The sequence below is a fragment of the Metopolophium dirhodum genome, chromosome 1 (assembly GCF_019925205.1).
Source record: "Metopolophium dirhodum isolate CAU chromosome 1, ASM1992520v1, whole genome shotgun sequence".
Taxonomy (NCBI): Eukaryota; Metazoa; Arthropoda; class Insecta; order Hemiptera; family Aphididae; genus Metopolophium; species Metopolophium dirhodum.
This window is the reverse complement of record NC_083560.1, coordinates 130,876,278-130,897,409: the sequence shown is the minus strand read 5'-3', so window position 1 is coordinate 130,897,409 and position 21,132 is coordinate 130,876,278. Positions and strand designations below refer to the sequence as shown.

The 21,132-nt window shown below is 29.5% G+C and overlaps 1 protein-coding gene across 1 annotated transcript in view; it reads left to right on the top strand.

Annotated features, from left to right (window-relative positions):
* Positions 1 to 20,845, top strand: part of LOC132953790 (uncharacterized) — a 39,146-nt gene extending 18,301 nt beyond the window's left edge. The window contains exons 3-6 of the mRNA XM_061026131.1: positions 3,795 to 4,096; positions 15,526 to 15,675; positions 16,002 to 16,131; positions 20,621 to 20,845. Coding sequence (XP_060882114.1) covers positions 3,795 to 4,096; positions 15,526 to 15,675; positions 16,002 to 16,131; positions 20,621 to 20,845 — 807 coding nt within the window. The remainder of the gene's footprint in view (positions 1 to 3,794; positions 4,097 to 15,525; positions 15,676 to 16,001; positions 16,132 to 20,620) is intronic.
* Positions 20,846 to 21,132: the final 287 nt, after the last annotated feature.

Here is a 21,132-nt window from a genome sequence, read left to right as displayed (position 1 = left end):
GAATTAATATACAATGTATACACGGGTATACACGGATATTATACACGGATATTAAATACACTGGCTTTAATATATTTTTTGCCCGCGTATCCGGGCTCCGTGTACCCGTGTATTCTAATACCCGTTCACAACCACGGCCCCTAGTTCCAACCATTAATTTTCATAATACGTCTTACTTTAATTAACTTTAATTTTTAAACTAACGAACCTCCACGTGAACTTCTAAGCTTAAATTTACCATGTCAAAGACAGAGACAACAAATGCTGGTGATTTTAATACGTAGTTTTTAATAAAGATGTATTTGGAAGTAAAGTTGTTATATTAAACATGCAATGCAAGTGAAGCGATTAATTTCTTTTTTCAGTTTAATAGGCCTTAAAAATGTTTCCTTGTAATCAAAATTATAACTTAATATTATAACACCCCTGGATGTAATTAGCATAGCCAGGATTGAGTTTAAATTACTGGAGAAGTACAAAATCTAGTTGGCAAAAATACATTAGTGGCATCTGTCCAGCAAAATATAAACTAAATGATAATTTATTTTTGTTTATTGTAAGGTAATAATTATTATTATCTGAATACCTTAATTCTCATTTATTCGAATATGTATTCTGAATCTATATATATATAAATGAATGTATGCATGTCTGTCTGTCTATGTGCCCATATTACCATGACAACCATTCGTATATTGTTCTGAGATTTCCGTCTGTGTGTGTCCATATTACCATAGCAACCATTTATTGGGAAGACAGGGAGCGCTATGGACGCCTATCGTACTGATGGTTAGGCGGGTTTCCCCCTACGTGGAGTCGGGGGATTGTATGTATTTTTCAGACATTTCGCATATATTTTGCTTCAAGTGAAGTGTGTTTAAATGTATTTGATAATATTAGTAGAAAATGTACTTACCAACGTATACAGTTAGCTATAAAAGTGTATAAAGTTTCAATATCAAAATTAATTTATTATAAAAAGTAAAATAACCTATATAAAACTATATCTATACATTCCGAATTGGAGGTACAAATTGTTTCCACCAGAGCGCGTTTTATTAATCTGTTTCCCCAATATATATTATTTTGTGATTTCCGATGGAATTTTTTGTGTATAAATGGTTGATATGGTAATATGTGAAACGAATTATTCATATAGAGTTCGCATTTTTAATGGACAACGAAGTGCACGGGATCAGCTATTTTTATGAGCAAAGCACATTACATTATTTTTACCTGTAAATGTAGAACACGTTTGAGTACACAAACACATAACACGTTTGGGTACATATGCTAATTGCCAATAGGTTATCGCGAAAAAGCGGTTTTATAGATTTTAAGATATGGTTTATGAAACTAACCAATTGTTTCAACGTTTGAATGTTCAGTTTCGATTTGGATTTTCAATCAGCAAGATTATTTTATTCTTTGTAATTATAGACGTGAACATTTCCGATGTTTTTTAATAACAATTCCGATTAACAGTTATACATTTATCGAGTTTAGAGAAAACAAAGATACAACTAAAGTTTTTCGTTGCACGAATCGTAAATGCACTGCCATTGCTAAATTAACTGCCAATTTAAAAATGGTAATTTCAATAAATGGTGAACATAGTGAACAATGAACATGATGAATTAGTTGAAGAAACCATGACTAAACAAACAGTGATGTCAGTTTTAAAGCGCAAAGCAACTACTGATCTTAACGTGAAGCCAAATAAACTTATACGACAAGAACTACGTAATTGTCCAAAATCAGAGAATCTAAGTCATTCTGACGTCAGGTTTCGTCGTATTAAAAATGACAAAGAATTAAATAAGCACTATGCTGGAAAATCAGTTGTGTACCAGAGGCTTCAAAGTTTTTTCGGTCTAAGTTATTTACCTTCTAATGACGTGAATGATGGTTTTATATCTCTCATGGCCAATGCACCACCCAATGTTGAACATTTTACGGATTATATTGTAGCCACGTTTATTGATGAAAATAGATTATTCCCACCTCATTTTTGGGCAGGTGAGCCCAATGGATCCTAGGACAACATACGGACCTGAAGCTTTTAATAGAGATTTTAACAGTCAGTTTTATACTTGCCATTCTAATTGTTTTGCAATAGTAAATATTTTATTAGAAGTTCAAGAAGAATCGTACTCAAAATAGGTAGCATTAAACGAAATGTGCAAAACAAAAAAAGAAAAGAAGACATGGATAATATTACATATGTATTAAACAAATTTGAGGAATACAAAGTCGATATAGATGTTGCAAAATATTTATCCTTAATTGGTCCGATATTTACCGGTAAAAACATTATATAATTGTAATATATACAAAGAGTTAATAATAAATAATAAATAATAATGGTATAATAGTATATAATATAATAAATAATAATTTAAAAACTGTGATAAGTAATTAAACATTATACTAAATATTTTTGGGAGACTAAATAGAGCCAACCTCCTCGTGGTGTCTCCTGGATAACGCTAATAGGCTCTAAAAATTTAAAACTAATGATTAAGTATTAAAGTGTTATTTTTCTAGGTGTTTCTAAATGTTATATTGATACCTATGTCCTATGTACCCAAACGTGTTATTTTTCTAGAGATATGATGTACCCAAACGGTGTATTTATTTGTACCCAAACGTGTTACGGCCATTTATATATATATAGATATATAGATAGATTAGACCTCTGGGAAGAAGGTTGGTTAATTTAAAAAGGGAGAGGACCAACCCCGGGAGGTGCTCAAACAGGGATCTTGAGATTTCCGATGGAAATTGTTGTTTATAAATGGTTGCCATGAGTCTTGAAGCTATCATAACAATAATTATTGGTTGCCGGGCAACGAAGTGCACGAGATCATTTGGTACAGAGATAGATTAGACCTCTGGACAAAAGATAGGCTAATTTAAAAAGGGAGAGAACTAACCTCGGGTGGTGCTCAACCCGGGATTTTGAGATTTCCAATGGAAAATGTTGTGTAAAAATGGTTGCCATGGGTTTTGAAGCTATTTTAATAATATTTATTGGTTGCCGGGCAACGAAGTGCATGGGACCAGCTAGTACAAACTAAAAGTATTCTTTACAAGACTGTCAATACCAACTTACCGTAGGTGGGTGTAAATAGTAAGTTCAAGGTATAAATAGGTAATAGCTTAATCTAAATACTTTGAAAATGCCAATGTGTATATTAAATATATAAATGTATATTGTAAATTTAAGTGCCTACGAATAATATTCTTAAATTACATCAATATAACTTATTCTTCGTTTAAATTGGTATCAAATTTTGTCCAAATTTGAATATGAAATTTTTGTAAAATGTCTATAAAAAATACTATTCTTATTTATCTTTTAGATGTTTAGGTTTCAATACAACCTACTTATGAGGAACCACGTACTATACAAACTGACCAATTAATACATTTTTAGCTACAAAATATGGACCAAATTTTCGTGATTTTGAATTTTCTTTTACATGGTTCTTTTGAAAAGTTCTGGGTATTTTTACTTTTATCTCCCTAGTAGCTAGTACCAACTAGATTCAATTTGCTACTAGATATCACCAATCACTTTCAAAGTTGAAAAATCTAATTATTTTTCAGTTTTCTGCTCCAAAAGGCGAACCCATTATTGTAATTGTAAAATCAATACATTCATCTCCCCGTTCACAATTTAAAAGTAGATACGAGTCATTGTCAAATAATTTAATAATTTATATACATAACCCCTAAGTCCTAAAAGTTTATAACTAACAAAAAACTAACAAATACATGTATCGAATCAGATATCAAAAGGTGGCAGTGATTTGAATTACGAGATAGATACATTTTTCCGTCTCGTCGGTGACAAGATATACCAGATGTACTGGAACTGTGACGAAGATGAGATGCGCACGACCCGTATGAAACTAATGTTTGAAGAAAATGAATCGTGTTTAGCAGAAATTTCGTTATTGAATGACGAAATTGATAAGATGGTGATCGATCATAAAGATAAAGTTCAAGAATACGAAATTAAAAAAAATCAATTTGACGAACGAGTAGTAAAAATCTATCAAGAAGCGCAACTGAATAAAGTTAGGATTGAGTAAGATATACAAATATAAATTATTAATATTATGCGTAACTGTATGCGTTTATTGACGTTATTTAATGGTCGATTTATTCCAATATTTTGAGACCAGCATTTGTATTTGTTTTTTGATGAATAAAAGGAAGTACCTACGATAGGTATTTCCTTTGATAATCAGTTTGCTGGTATTGCAAATCCATAGTAGGTATTTTTTTTACATTATTTCGACAGGTTATATACAGGTTGGAATAAGTCCCGAATGGTTTAAAACTTATAACATTTATATTAAAAATTATTATAGATCAAACCCTATCGTTTAATTGCTTTGTACTAATTTACTCAAGTGTAAACTGAGGTGTGACTTGTGACCATCCAAAAAAACAATTACTGGTCGAACAATATTTGATTCGTTTATGAATGGTAAGAATATATTAGTCATATATTCAAAAAATGTTTCTGAGGTCATCCACCCTGTCTCAGATTTTCCGATTCCCCAACCAGATGGTGCAGATTTAACTAGGGTTGCTGGAATCCTTTCATACTTGAATATTGTGAGAGGAGGTGCCCATTTTCTTAAGGCATTTGTACCAAAAAGTGTAGTCACATTTTCTTTATCAGAGTTTGTATGTTCATCATACACATTTCTACCTCTCTCTCCAATAATTAATTCACCCTTTGGGGCCAAGTTAAAACAAGTCTCATCCATATTAAAGACTCTGCTGGGATCTTCTAGTATAGAAGCATTTTCACCCAGAACCTCATAAACTTCTTTGAACCAGTTCCTAATTTTATTTTCTGTTACTGATCCTCTGGCACGATTTACATATTCAGAATGTTTCTGTGATAAAATTTTATGTCTAGATAAAAAACTGTAGAACCATTTTTTCCCTGGACAATTATTTGAAAATGGTGTGTCTAAGTTTGTTTCATCAACAAGCTTTTTAACAGAACTTAACAAACCCTCACGACCTACTGGCAATCCCATTCGACTACACGATAAGAGCCATTTAACCAACATTTGTTCTGTTTCTTTACCTAATACCGATGTAACTCCACTATGACCAGTTGATTCTTCAGGTGATTTTCCAGATAACTTATTTCTTAAGGTGGTTCTAGGAACATTAAACGTCTGACTAGCTTTGTTCTCACTCATTCCATCATGTACAGCCTTTAATGCTAGTTGCACTTTTGATGGGGAATACATGAATCGTTTAGGTTTTGTAGTGGGTGTTGTCTTGGACTTTTTTTTTATTTTGGGTGTCATTTTGATAACCTAAATAAACAAATTGGTTACTTACTTTCTTTTTAATTGATTTATATAAGTAACTGATATGGTTATTAAAGGTAACAGTGGTGTTCTCAGCTATAGCCGTAGTATGGCCATAGGTGGATTTTTATAGAAATTGAGTTCCATTAATGGTCACTTGAATACAAGAGACATGGATTTATTTTAGACCTTGTTACATAATTTTACGTAATTTAATTGAATAAAACTTACCTAATGACGCAGGAACAAATAATAACAAATAATTTGAACATTAACAATAAAATATTGATAAAAAAAGAGTCCTTAACAATTATGATAACAACACAGCATAAATACGATAATATAAAATTGGTAAATATTTTTACAGTGCTAACAACATAATATATTATAATCCGTGTTATCAAATGAATTTGTTCAAGTTACTGAATAATGGCATATATATCTGGCCAATTTAATGAATATATTATACTATTTACAAGGTAAACAAAAACGACCTGGCCATAGGTGGGGTATTGGCCATAGGTGGCGACATCACCCTAATTGACTTATTATTAAAGATACCTACCTGGTATGATTACCTATATGATCCGGGGCGCTTATTTCCCGACCCTAGCGATTCAGTGCGGACTGAAATTAATTTTACAAAACCTATGCGTACTCAGTACCTCAGCACTCAATCGACATAGGGTTCGTAATGTGAGAACATTTTAGAATTATTTACAAATGTATTATTCTAATTAGTATAATTTAATAGATAATAAAATAATAATAAATCAAAATATACTATATGTCGTGTTAATGACATACATACATGTAATATAGTTATAATAATAATTAAATGGATCAACCCTTTTTAATAAAAAATGTAATAATATAAATGTATACCATTTTTATGTTACCTAAATAATAATTTTATGTATAAAAACGTTATGAAACCTACATAATAAATAAATCATTCTTAGTTCTAACTAATATAATTTAATAAATAATAAATCAAATACTATAGGGAGTGAATTACCATGGTCCATAACAAAAAAAAAGTTAAAAAACTATAAAAACAAATTATAATATTTTAATGCGATTTTATATTTGGTTTGTTAGCTGAAATGTTCGACACAATGCTTCTATTAATTTTGCTGGCTTTGGCTTTGTTTTTCATTTCGATGGCTGATGGTCGACCAGCTTGAATTTTAAGTGATCCTCCTTTTAAACCAGATATTTTTTTCTTTCGAGAAATTGCTGTGGGTCGAACGTGAATACTTTTTTTTTAACTTCTCTTACCAAGTTGAACTAACACTGATGATAACTGAGTAGTCGTCTTTACCTTTTCTAATTGAACATTGGTTTTCTTTATCAAATTTGTAGCAGAAATATCTTTGTTTGTACACAATAATTGAATTATAGAGTTAAAATTATGTTTTAAATGTGATACTTCAGAATCATAAATAGAATCCATATTTGATTCTTCGTTAACCTCTACGTTCATCCATGAACAACTTGGTTGAAAATCAGATGTCGATAAATGTGATCCATTTCCAATGTTTTTTTTTGCTAGTATGATTTTCAATTTCACCTCAATATCTTTTATATTTTCTTGACACATGTCAGCAAAAAATGACTTCTCTATGTGATTTCCTAATGCAATAAAAGCTAAATTACTTCTATTATTATAAGATATATTTAGCGCCGTAGAAATATTAGATAACTTTTCATTGACCGCACAAAGGTATTTGCAAAAAGCACCATCTTGATCATCAATACATTCGCCCATATTAATGTCTGCAAACATACTATATAACACTTCATTGTCAGTAGATGATTGAACATTAAACTCATTATTATTAATTTTATTGACATTTAAATGTTAAGTAACATGACTCGGTTTTTGTTACGCGTTTGTTTGCAAATTCGATTAAACGAGTTTTGTGATATCTTTCAAACGTTGTACAAATAAAGTAAAATAGAGCACACATATTAAAAGCTTTGCATCTTTCTAAAACTACATCTTTGAAAATTCTAATTGAAGCCTCTACTATATTATTTGTGTTATTCCCTCTGGTTATTAGTATTGAACGAAAACATTAATACCATTCTCGATTTCTTAGCCATAATTTCCTATAGTATTTTTTGAAATTTGTATACTTCTGTACAATTTTGTCTTTATTTAATTTTTCATTCTCTGAAACAGAATTAACTTCGTTGGAAGAATACAAAACATGCCGAAACAAATTCATCAAATGTTTACGATCATTTGGATTTATGTTATTTTTACTACTCCATAGCCATCGCCATACTGCTTGGAGTATATGAAATGTGCATAAAAGTAAAGTTGAATTTAGATAACATAATTTCAAAGCTTTTTTTTTCCGCCACACTATCATCCGTCATAAAAACTGTAGGCTCACTTTGTCCACCAAATCCAGATGAACCTATTAGTTCTTTTAAAACTTTGAAAGCAGACAGATAGTTCTCTTCGGTTTGGTTAGTATGAAAAACGATGACTAAAGATATACCTCCCACCTTAGATGAACCAAAAAAGAATGTTACGACTGTGTTTGTCTGATGGATCCACTAGTCAGTCGACAAAAACAATATCCTTTGCAAAATCCATAGTATGGGATCTTCTCATAATTGGTGTAATTACGGCCCACTACTTTATTATCTTCATTTATTTTTATTACAATCCCTTGAGATTCGTAGTTTTTGATTTTATTTTTAAGTACTTCGTACATATTTGGAATAATTCTATCTCCAAAATTAAATTTTCTAGAAAAAAAAAAAAAAAAGTAACTACTTTACAGTCTACTATACAGCAGAGTGGTAATTTACTTTTAAATTTCTTTATTATGCTATTTATAGTTGAAATTTTCGATTTTTCTATGTATTTTTTTTTGAAATGACGTTAAAAAAAATTTGGTTGCCCAAAAAATATTGAAAATTGAACACAGTTTTTTATAAATTGTGCTTATTTATTTATTGCAATTTTTCATAAGTGCTTAAAGTTGAAATTTTTACGAATGTTTTACGAAATATGTCAAAATATATTAAAAACGTCAATACAAGGTTATCCACAAGTTTTAAAATAATGATTTATCCTCAAACGATTTTAAATATTTGTTATTATTCAAAAAGTATAAGTTGAAGATAACTTGAAAATTTGTCCAGTTGTTTAGACTGACATTTTCTTTGCAAAATATTTCATTAATTTTTCAGCTATTTATAGGCATTTGAAATATTCAATTTTTAAGATTTTTTTTTATAAATGTTAATAAAAATAATAATATATAAAAAATTTTATATCAATAATACATAATAGCTTAGGTAGAACTTATCGCCATTCATCATGCAACGTATAGATTTGACGTGATCTGGGGTTCAAATGTGGCTAAGAGTTTAATAGATGAAAAATTCTTCGATAAATCTTCGTCATTAACTAAATTTAACTGGTGGTATGTCCGAGCGCAAGCTGGTGTCATACCCATGTTGAAACATTCATAAAACATATCGCTAGTGGACTGGAGAAGGTTGTTCTTAGACCTTTTAAGAAATGAGGCCCATCATATAGATGATATATCATTTATCATCTTTCTTGATTTTCAATTTCAAAACCAAATGCTGTGTTTTCTTTACCTTCTTTAATATATTTTTCATTGGTTTATTTATATAGCCGATTAATTGCAGCAACATTAGTTGAAGCTTGGTCACAAATTGTTGATACAACAGTAAGGCCAGTTGATTGAACAGCCTTTATAATATTTTTAATTATAATCGCAAATTGGTACTATCCATGGTACCATTTGTTAAATAAAAAGCAATTTGTTGTTTGAACTTTTTGCGAGAACCTCTTATCATAAAAACTTGAGCCTTGTCAACAAAATCCGACAAACAATGTGGTCCACCCAAATTCTTGAATCCAATCACCTTGGCATTTCCATCAGTATATTGTAATAATGCAGATAAAGCAATCTCATCAAAAACAATGGAACAGTATCAAACTTTTTCAATTTTTTAACAGCTAATTTAAGATGTTCGAAAATATGGTCGTTGATACCAGCTTCAAACGGCATTTTTTTTTAGTATATCAAGAATAGACTTTCGAGAAGGTAATTCAAACGTTTTTGCTAGTACTCTATATGCTTTACCACTTTGCTTACGTATGTTGCGCCAGCCCGGCCTTTTTCGAAATATTGGAATTTAGCATGAATTTGCATGACTAAAATTAAAATTTGCATGATATTGGTTTAACAGCAAAACCCAAAATTGAATTGGCCGGGCTGGCGCAACGTTGCACCATCTTGGCCCAATAGCAAACATATAGTTATCTTCTGTATATATATGGAAATATGTAGTACGTCATTAGCATGAAGTCACACGACTGTCCCCGGAATTCACATGTCATTTTTTAATGGTTAAAAAACCGTTATAGTGATTTTATCGTTGCACCAGTCTGGCCCATTATAGAAATGTTGTGATAATTGCGATTTCAATACTGTTAATATTTAGCACGCCATTAGTATGAATTCGCACGACATTTTTATTAATTAAAAAAACGTTTTATTGGTTTTACCATTGCGCCAGTCCGGCCTATTATAGAAATATTCTGATAATTGCGATGATGATACAGCCAATATTTAGCACGCCATTAACATGAATTCATACGACTGTCCCCAGAATTTGCAAAACATTTTTTATTTGTTAAAAAACAGTTTGAGTGATTTTACCGTTGCGCCAGCCCGGCCCATAATCGACATTTTTTGATTTTTTTTTTTTTTTGATTATATATTGCCAATACTTGATGCATACTATTTTATCAAACAGCTCTGAAGAGTTAATTCTTTTTTAGGATAAGAACCAATTTTTTTGTAATACATTTATTGTTAGGCGTTTAATATTATTTATGTATTTACTATACTTACTAATTTAAATATTTAATGGCGTGCTAAATATTGGCAGTATCGAAATCGCAATTATCACAAAATGTCTGCTAGGCTAGCGCAGTGGTAACACCACTAAAACGGTTTTTTAACCAATAAAAAATGTCGTGCAAATTCTGCCGTTAGTCATGCGAATTCATGCTAATGGCGTGCTAAATATTAATGCAAACATTTTCCAGTGTTTCAAAAAGGGCCGTGCTAGCAAACGTACTTTGTTTTTATTATGATAGAGCAATTAATTAATCTTCAATTGTAAATCGGCGACCACAAGGTTTTGAGGTTGCATCCGAATTTGAGATTGTACAAAGTTTTGAGTGGATTGATTTAATCTACTTATTGATTTACCGTAGGCTTGCATGTGACGTTCAGCTTTTAAGATGCGCTGTTTTGCAGTAGACAACGTTTATTTAGTACCTACCAAAGTACGTTGTTTCTAACTTTTAGCAACATTATACAATCATTTTTTTCGAGGAGTTCAATGTTGAACTCTGGAGATGCTTATTTCTGTCTATGTACCTTTTGCTTCATTTAAAACTCATTTGTGTTGAGTGATTCTTGAAGAAGGTTAGGTGTTTGCAAAGTTATGTCAGTTGGAGTTATGTCCATGTCAATTGTTGAGTTTAACAGCTCTAAACTGTTTAATTGACATGTCAATGACGTTGCAAGAAACTGAAATAAAAAAATAAAATAAAATATTAGTTATACTTGAATAATACTACTCAAACCAGTCAAACCTAACCATTAATTTATTCTTAACACAATTGATAAGTAACAGTATGATATGCATATTAAAATAATTTAATATGTCAAGAATTAAATTAATAATAGGTACCGATAATGATAAATTATTATTAAAGGTTTAAGATATTACTATCAGAACGATTCATATCGATAGACATGTGCATAGAAGTAGATAGCTCAGTATAATCCTCAACTTTAGTTTCAGAAATTATTCAACCAACTAAAAAATGTTTATTAAATTAATTATTAGTTAATACATATTATCTATATTATAAGTAGGGCTAGGAAAATGAAGCACTAATAACCTACAATATAGTTATTAAAAAATTGCCAATAATACTACAAAAAAAAAAGCATTTTAACCAGAAAAATGCAACCTAAAAAGACTTGAACATTTTTAAATTTAGCTGAAAAATATTTTTGATATCAAAAAATAATTTATCAAACACATTTTTATATGTTCACACCAATTAATTCTTAGAACAACTAAGCACAATTTATAAATATTGAAAAAAATAAATTAAAAACGGTTTCATTAAATTTTAGGTACCTGTTTAGTGTTTATTATATAAATATTCAATAAGACAATAAGATATTTTAAATTTCTTTGATATTTTATAATATTTTGAAAACAATTCTGTATTCAACACCATCATTCTAAAACAAAAATGAATTAAAAAAATTATTATAAAAAACTTAAAATTTTAAATATTATTTAATGTTAATAGATACATACTATTCAATTGCATTTCTATTGTTGCATTGTACTATTATAGACACTTTCATTGTCAAATATAAATGATCTGTGATTATCAGTGAGCAAAGCTTTGTATGAAGAAAATGATCTCTCCACGTCCACGGATGTTATCGGAGCAAATCTCAAATATGTCATATCATCGAGATTTAAATCTTCTGGCAGTTCCAATTTTGATACTTCTTCACCGTTCAACATTTTAGAGACAGTACATATTGACTTAAATTCAGTTATTTTTTTCTAAAACTGTCATCTTTAGTTGTACGGCCTTTCCAATTTTGTTTTGCACATCCAATACAATTTCAATTGACTCGGACAGAGGACAACTGGATTTTTCAAGACGCAAAAGAGCACATGTTAATGCACTAAAATTTGATTTTATATATGTTAAATTACATTCTAGATAGAATATTTTATCAAATAAAATTGTGTTTCCCACCTTGTGAGTATGGGCTTTGGAGTTAAAGGAATATTTGGTGCAATACTTCGAAAAATTTGTACTCGAGAAGGAGCTTTAAAAAAAATATTTTTTATATTTGAAATTAGCTTGTCAACTTTAGGAAACTGTAATCTAATTTCCTCGCACACTCGATGCAATGCGTGAACAACACAAGTAATGTGTTCCATTTAAGGATTAAATATTTTAATGGTTTTACCAGCTTTTACCATATACGGTGCCGCATTCGATAAAAATAACAAAATATTCTCATGCCTAATCCCTTCAGGCCATATAATTAAAAGCTACTTATCAAATAATCGACTTATTGTCGAGTAGTTAGCTTTATATTCTAATACTTCCGAATTTAAAAGAAATATTTTACCTTGGCTATCAATTTCTAAGGTGTCTATTATTACGTTTACCACATAACGACCAGCTACAACTGTCGTATCGTCGATCGATACCCATATTTTCTTTTCAGATGCATATTATGCTCTTATATTATTAATTGTTTGTGTGTAGCATTCTGTAACATATTTCTTACGCAATACAATTTTCGAAATGATGGTTGAGATAGCTTATAAAGTGGTTATATTTGAACATAATAGGGCCTTGCATAGATAGTAGTTAAATGTCGATGCTGTCGATGGGCCGTTTAATAAAGTCTGAGTATTACATAATTTTTGTTGATTTCTTTTTTCTATACCCATCATATGTTTATCACGTGCAACATATTGAGAAGTATTACATTTTTTTTCACCTGAAACTTTTGTCACAGATTTCGCAATATGCACGTAAACGACAAGCCAACGATTGTTTAGGTTTAGGCATTTTAAGTTTTAAAAATATTTTAAATAAATTCGAACACAAACTAGGTAGGTATAACACCACAAGCATTTACAGGAAAAAACGATTAACAACTTGTTGGCATAACGTATTAACGATTACTGATATCGTGGTTCCGCGAGTTGCGACAATATTCCGTACGCTAGCACTCGAATATAAACCCCCATAGAAATTCCTATAATAATTAGTGAATGCTAAATAATATTATTGTAAATTTAGACCTAGTAAACAAGTCAATAAATATCGTTCTCATTGCGTCTGAAGTCCAGACAGTCAACGTATTACGAACCACTACTCCCCACTCGGTAATCACTTTGACAAAATCTAAGAATCTATTTTCAGAAATAGTTTACGATAAGGCGATAATATTTCACTACGAAATCACGAAATGTATATACTATATAATAATACAATTATTAAAATAAATTAATAAATAATAATTTAGATAAATACTCGTATGTAGTATGTACGTAATTGTTCTAAAAATGTTAAATATGCGTATAATTAACAAAAACTAATTGAAAAGCTAATAAACTGACAAAAAAGTACCAAAAAAGCATTTATTTACAAATATCATAAGAAAATTCAAAAAAGGCAATAACAAAATTGCATATTTCAACTCTATGATGAATGAATCGAATTTTGTTTTTGATTAGCTATGTCCTGGAGTACTATGAAAGAAAATGCGAATGCTACAAAATCCTAGCCCTAATTATAAGGTACTATCTTTTATACTATACACAGAAAAAAAATACAATTTTATGTTACAGCCTATTAACTACGTTAAAAATTGGTGTTTCATAACAATAAATTAATATTTTACTAAATATTTAATTAGTAAGCAACAATTATTGTATGCACGTTATTTCAATTTCAAGTTAAAAACTAATACATCAATATAAATTAATATCCTAATACTCAAAATTCAATTAAGCCTATAATTGACTACATCTTCCACATACAACTCAACAATATCATAAACTACATGCTATAATAAAACCTTGATTAGTAACAATCAATCATGCTAAATAGCTATACATTAATTAGAATTACACTTATTCATTTAATTAATAATTTATGGTTAATATTTTCTTATTTGTTTAGAAAAGAACATTTTAAATAGCTAATTGCTAATAGGTATCCAGTTTAAAAAAGATTATAAGGCGCGAAGCCAGCTTAAAATTATTGATGTGTTAACAACAATTTAAGGAATCTTCAGTTACATTCATATAATCACCAGTAATTATTTCTATTGAAAAAAAAAAAAACAATTAGGTACCTATTTTAATAATAATATAAAAATCGGTACTCCCAGGTTATCTTGACTAAGTACCTTATTTTTTTTTTTTTTTTATAATTAAAAAATTAAGTTACCTACCTATTTACATTTATTATGTATTAATAATAAATTACATTTCATTGTCACAAAAACATATCTTATTTATAGTATTTATACTTTTATATATAGACTACTATAGACTACTACTATAGACTATATATACTATAGACTAACGACAGTAGATATAATGTACCTAATAGTTTGGTGTTTTAACTTTATTAGTATGTTAAATGAAATATCAAATATTAGATACCTAGTCTTGAAAATATTTTGGTAGTCGACATAACCCAGAGGTGCCAAAACATCTATGATTTTATTACTGTCATTAAATATATTAAACACTATATGAATTACAATAATAATTAATCTTGTACAAAATATTTAAATACTTAGAATATTAAAATATAAGAATAATGTTTTACTTGGAAGATTAAGAGAAGGAATAGAACCATGAATACGTTTTTTAAAGCGTTTTTCAAAGTGTTTCTCACAAATTATGTAAGAATTGAATATCTGTAATGCCAATTTGTTTAATAAATTATTGTTTCCTGATTTTTGGACCCATACACCACAAGTCTCCTCGTCTTTAGGAAAACGATGTCGTATGATGTGTTTATCGGTGTATTTTGTATCACATCCAATGACGAGACAATTGTTGAAAGGCATATCTATTTATTATTATTTTGAAAAAAACAACTAATAAATAAACAAACTCTCACGGAGCAATGTAAAACAGACAAATAGTGAAACAATATGATTGAACGGATGAGAGAAAAAAAGTCAAAAAAATTGCTTGTCGCACAGTCGGTGTTTTTCGCTTGACAAAACGGACAAATACAAACGCGCACATTTAAAAAACAAAAATTTATTCGATGACGTATACGTGTACATATAAAGTTTCACCATATAAAGGGAATATTAGATGTTTAGTTATGTTGGTATGCCGCGGGTCTCAAACTTAGTATCAGATCTACCGCATAGAGTTACACCCCTCTGTATTGTGAAGCTTGAAAATTGTATATACATCATAAATACAAAGCTCTTAAAAATGTCGTAGATTATTTCTGGTAGATTATAATATTATCAGTATATAGCGCTATTCATTAAATTATATTTATATTCAGGAGAAAAAACAGAAACGAAATGTTAATTAACTTGATGGAACGTGAGAAAGAATTGGATGATCTTGAAAAAATAAATAAAGAAAACAAAAGGAAGTTCATCGCTTCAAAAGAAATCAATATCGCAGAAACAGAGCAGATGAAAAAAGAATTGTAAGATAATACGATTATAGGTACTCAAAATCTCAATCAACTTGTAGTTATATTTTTATTACCTATTTAATATCTAATTTTGGTACCTAAGCCAATATTCCATAATAGTCTCAAACGTCTCATAGTATACAAGATTGTTCCACATACGTTAAACAATTGATCCCAAAAAACTTAAGCCCATATAATTCTATAAAGTTAAAAAAAATATCTTATTTCAATTACTTTTGACCAACAATTTTGGTATGGGTGTTGTTGCAGATATCTGATTTATCCGATCTTCCTATTACCAATATGGGCAATATGTTATGGCTAATTATATTTTTTAGATTTAGAAAAGAAGAATTTTTGAAGATGTTTAGTAACCGTTTCAGTAAAGATATGCTGATGCGGTACAAGAAAAAAATTGGCCTTGAACAGTCGATTAAAGAAAAAAAGACCACGGTCCAAACGTTGAAGGTATATTTTAAGTTTGATCGGTGGGTGTACACGATATTTTATTTAATAAGGTTAACGGATTTAGCCGTTTGAATACAAATATAAATATAATACAACGTTAACACTGTTTTACTATGTTCATTTTTATATACAGAACATAGTATTATTTGGTATAAAGACTAACAACGAATTCATTTTAATAAAAAATAATTAAAAGACTGACTTTATTATTTTTGAACATAACTATTTAATAATTGTTCTACGCACATCACATGGTAATATAATATATTGATTAGTGAAAAGGAAAAGAATAAAAACATAACCTCTATAACTGTTTATCAGCTATTGAGTTATCACAACATCTCCCTTTTACATTTTTTTTTTCAAAATACATAGTTTAACAATTTTTTTTTTTAAATGCAATTAATAATAGGTATACATTTTAATTAATACCTAATCTAATAGGTTTTTTAACTACTCTTCCTCTTTGTGTTTTAAAATTAATATTTGTACCTATCTCACTCTTTTGTTTTTCAACTTTTTCTACCTCTTTTTTATTCAATTCATTGTTAACTATAACTTCATCATCACTTTCATCCAAATCCAAGTCATAGCTACTCACTTTTATCATAAATATTGTATTTTGCCTGAGTATTTTTCCCTTTTCATCTTTCACTAAATAAGATCTTGGCCACTTAGTTTTATTCAGAACAACAGCTTTAGACCATAGTTTTGTAAATTTGTCTTGTAACATAATATGTTCATTTGGTTTAAATTCTTTTTCAACATATGTAGCAGTTTTATCATACCAGTCTTTTTGTTTTAACTTTTGTATTTTATTTTCTTCAGAACAGTCTACTACAGTTGGATTTAAAATTTTTTTATTTATACTATTAGTTTTTGATCTTAAAACTCTACTTTGCAGCATCTGAGCTGGAGACCAAGTTAACCCTGCTACAGAAGCGTTCCTATAATTAAGTAAATACAAAGATAAATCAGGGGATAAATCTTTATCTCACTTTTAGCTTTCTTTATTATTTTTTTTAGCTATTCCTACTGCCTTTTCCGCAAGACCATTACTCTGGGGGTAATTTGGGCTTGATATTGTTATATTAAAATGCCATTCCTTAGCAAAGTTTTTGAATTCTCTACTTCCGCAAGGATTGTTATCACATACTAGTTCCTCTGGTATTCCAAACCGACTAAATAATATTTTTAATAATTGTATGACTGTTTCACTAGTTTTATTTTTTATGCTTAAAACTTCTAACCACCTTGAATAATAGTCCATAGTCCATAACAACTAGGTAATTGGAACGCTCGACCTCAGCTATGTCTATTCCAATTTTTTGAAACGGTAACTCATGGATTTCATGTTGTAGTAGTGGTTCTTTTATCTTACTAATACTAAACTTCCTACATAATTCACATTTTTCAATAAAATTTTTTACATCTAATGACATTCCTGGCCAGTAGAAAATGAGTTTACTTTTTTTAACGTTTATTAATTCCTAAATGTGTTTCATGCAATTTTTTAATTACATAGTTTCTTAGTACTTTAGGGACAATTATTCGGTTTCCAAAGTAAACTATTCCATTTTCTTTAGTTAATTAATTTTTAATTTTAAAATAATGTTTAATCTCCCCACACTCAATCATTTTGTTTGGCCATCCTGTGTCTAAATATTTTAATATTTTACTTAAATGTTCATCTATATTTGTTTCTTTTCTAAAACTTTCTATTCTATCATTTTTAAATTGTTTTTTGACCTCATTAATTGCATGTACTACATCATTTAAATTTTCTTCAGTGTTTTCAACTCTTTGTATATAGTTTCTGCTGAGCAAATCTGCTATATACATGTACTTCCCTGGACAATATTTAACATCTGTATTATAAATCAATAGCTTAAGTCTCATTCTTTTCAGTCTATTATTGGGTATTTTGTTTATTTCTTTTTTCATTACTGATATAAGTGGTTGATGATCAGTGAATATTTCAACTATTCTTTGCCCATAAATTAATTTGTGAAATTTTTTACATGCAAACACTATACCCAACATCTCTTTCTCCACTTGAGCATACATCTGTTCTGTGACACTCATGCATCTTGAAGCATAGTTATACAGGTCTGTTATTTTGTAGAAGACAACACCCTAACGCTTTTTCTGATGCATCGCACTGTATAGTAAAATTATCTTCCGTATTATAATTACTAAGAGTTGTCAGTTCAGTTAGAACATTTTTTAATTTATTAAACGCAATGTCACAATTTATACTCCATGACCACACAACATCTTTCCTCAATAATCCTCTAAGTGGTTCAATTAATTCAGACATATTTGGTATAAATATTCGAAGATAATTAACCATTCCTAGAAATGACTGAAGCTGTTTAGTATTTTGCGGTATTTTTAATTCTACAACAGACTTGACTCTTTCAGTGTCTGGAGCTATTCCTTGTTAACTAAATATCATTCCTAAAAAACGCACTTCACTTTTTTCATACTGTAACTTGTTCAAGTTAAACTTAATGTTTAATTTCCTGGCCTGGTTCACTACCTGTTTTAATGCCTCATCGTGCTCCTGTTGTGTATTTCCACTAATAAGCATATCATCAAAATACACACAGATATTTTTGATACTTCCAAAATATTTTGAAGTTAATTGTTGGAATATTTCTGGTGCATTGGCTAAGCCAAATGGTAATCTCCTAAATTGGTATGAGCCAAACGGTGTACTGAAAGCACAAAGTTTCATTGACTCACTTTCTAGCTCACACTGATAGAACCCATCTTTCAAATCACATAATGTAAAATATTTTTTGTTTGTTAGTTTATTTCTTACTTCATCAACAGTAGGAATTTGTACCATTTCACGCACTACACACTTATTTAAAGTCCTAGGATCCAGACACATTCTTAGCGACTTGTCTGGCTTTTCTATGACAACCAAAGGATGTTGCCACTCACTAGGCTCCTCACACTTTTCAATATTTTGAACACACAATCTCTCAATTAATTCTTTTAATTTTTTTATTAATTTTATAGGGATTCTCCTAAGGATGATTTATTACAGGTATACTATTTTCTTTAATTTTAATTTTAATTTTATCTGGAAATTTTCCAATTCCAGTGAATATATCAATATTTTCTTTAACAAAACGTTTTTTTTTTAGTTTCTATTTCTACTACATGTACCTCATTAAATTTGTAATTTAAAGTCTTACAGCCCTTAAAACCAAGTATTGGCATTCCTTCATAATTAACAATTTCAAAAACAAAATTTGTCTTACACTTACCATTTTCAATTTGAACATTAATTTTGCCCTGCGATTTCACTGTGAACCCACCAAATGTTTTAATAACAACTTCACTTTTTTCCAATTGTGCTGATTTAATTTTTTTTATACATTTCTTTTCGATTTCATCACATTTGCTCATTACAATGTTTACACAAATACTTGACCCCATGTTTAATATATGTAACATTTTTCTTGAATACCCACTTGTTATGAAATAATTTTCAAAAAATATATTATTTACATTTACTTTGTTAAGAGAACGTCACACTCGCATGTGTTGTCTCTGTCTTATACACCTACAACATAGACAAAACGCGTTTACGCAGTCTGAGCAAAACTCACTTAATTTTGGTTCTAGTGTAAAAATACTTATCATAAAATTAAATTTTAATTGTGACAATATTTCTGAGGGCTAGTTAACGACGGCCGGCGATGACTGACGGCCAATCACAGAACGCATAGCCATCGCATGGGGGGTCAGGCACCGTTCGGCGGCTCAGTCTGCATGCGCGAAGCCGGTTCAATCTTAACCTGAACTGAGTATAAACGATATAATGAACGTTATGTTGGGTATAATGTAAAAAAACGCAACGACTTGCCTTTAGAAATATTGCCACAATTCAATTTTATAATAGGTATTTTTACTCCTTAAAACCAAAATTGTGGGAGTTCTATCCAGGGCTATCCATCGCTATTCAGACAGCGTAAACGCGTTTTGTCTATGTCGTACGTGTGTAAGACGGAGACAACATAATATGCGGGTGTGACGTCCTCTTAATCTTTATTATGTAAGTACTTGAATTTATGATAATCGTTTTGTCACGTTCATGTATGATTAAATTACGATTTAAAATTAATATTATTATAAAATATAATTTACATAATTAGTGATAAGTGAACACACTGATAACCGTCATGTCGGTTAATTTTAAAAATTGGAAATAAACAACTATGATATTTGATTACACTTATTCGCACATGTTTAATACAGTGTAATGTACTAACGTGTAACACTGTCAGTGTTTACTTTTAAATTAATGTATATATAGATTATAAACTAAAATACAGTGACTCCATTAATTATATTCGTATAGGCTACCCTTGCTACTTTAATAAGACTTATTACGCTTGTAAAAACATTTAAAATGAGTTGAAACATTTAATCTGATAATAATAAAATAATTGTATGTGATTAACTATTTAAGGATACTATTACGGCGATGTCAACGCACCTTGCGGAACTCCAAGAAGCTGAACGGATTTATCTAAAACGTGAGGTGTATGACAAACTTGACGCGATACGTGAAAGAATAGCATTGCGAACCATTACAGCATTTATCATGCCTTATGTAAAACTTAAGTTTAAATCTAGAAAAAAGAAAACCAAAAGCAAAAAAATCAAAGGGGCAAATAAAAAGCCTATAAATTAATATCATAATATTTAATAATTATAAATATAAAACAATATACCTGACGTTTTGTCTTCGTTTGATTAAGTGGAATAATATGAGAATGATTACATGAGCAAATTTATAACAGTAATTTTTTTGTAATGGTAATTTGTAAATGTAACAAATTGTTTATAGATCCTATGATTAACTTTGTAAAAACTAAATTTTATATAACTGTGAACTGTAATTGAAAACTTGAATATATGGACTTTATCAAATCATAATTAAAATTAATATTAAAAACGGAAAATGTTTTGTACGATCTA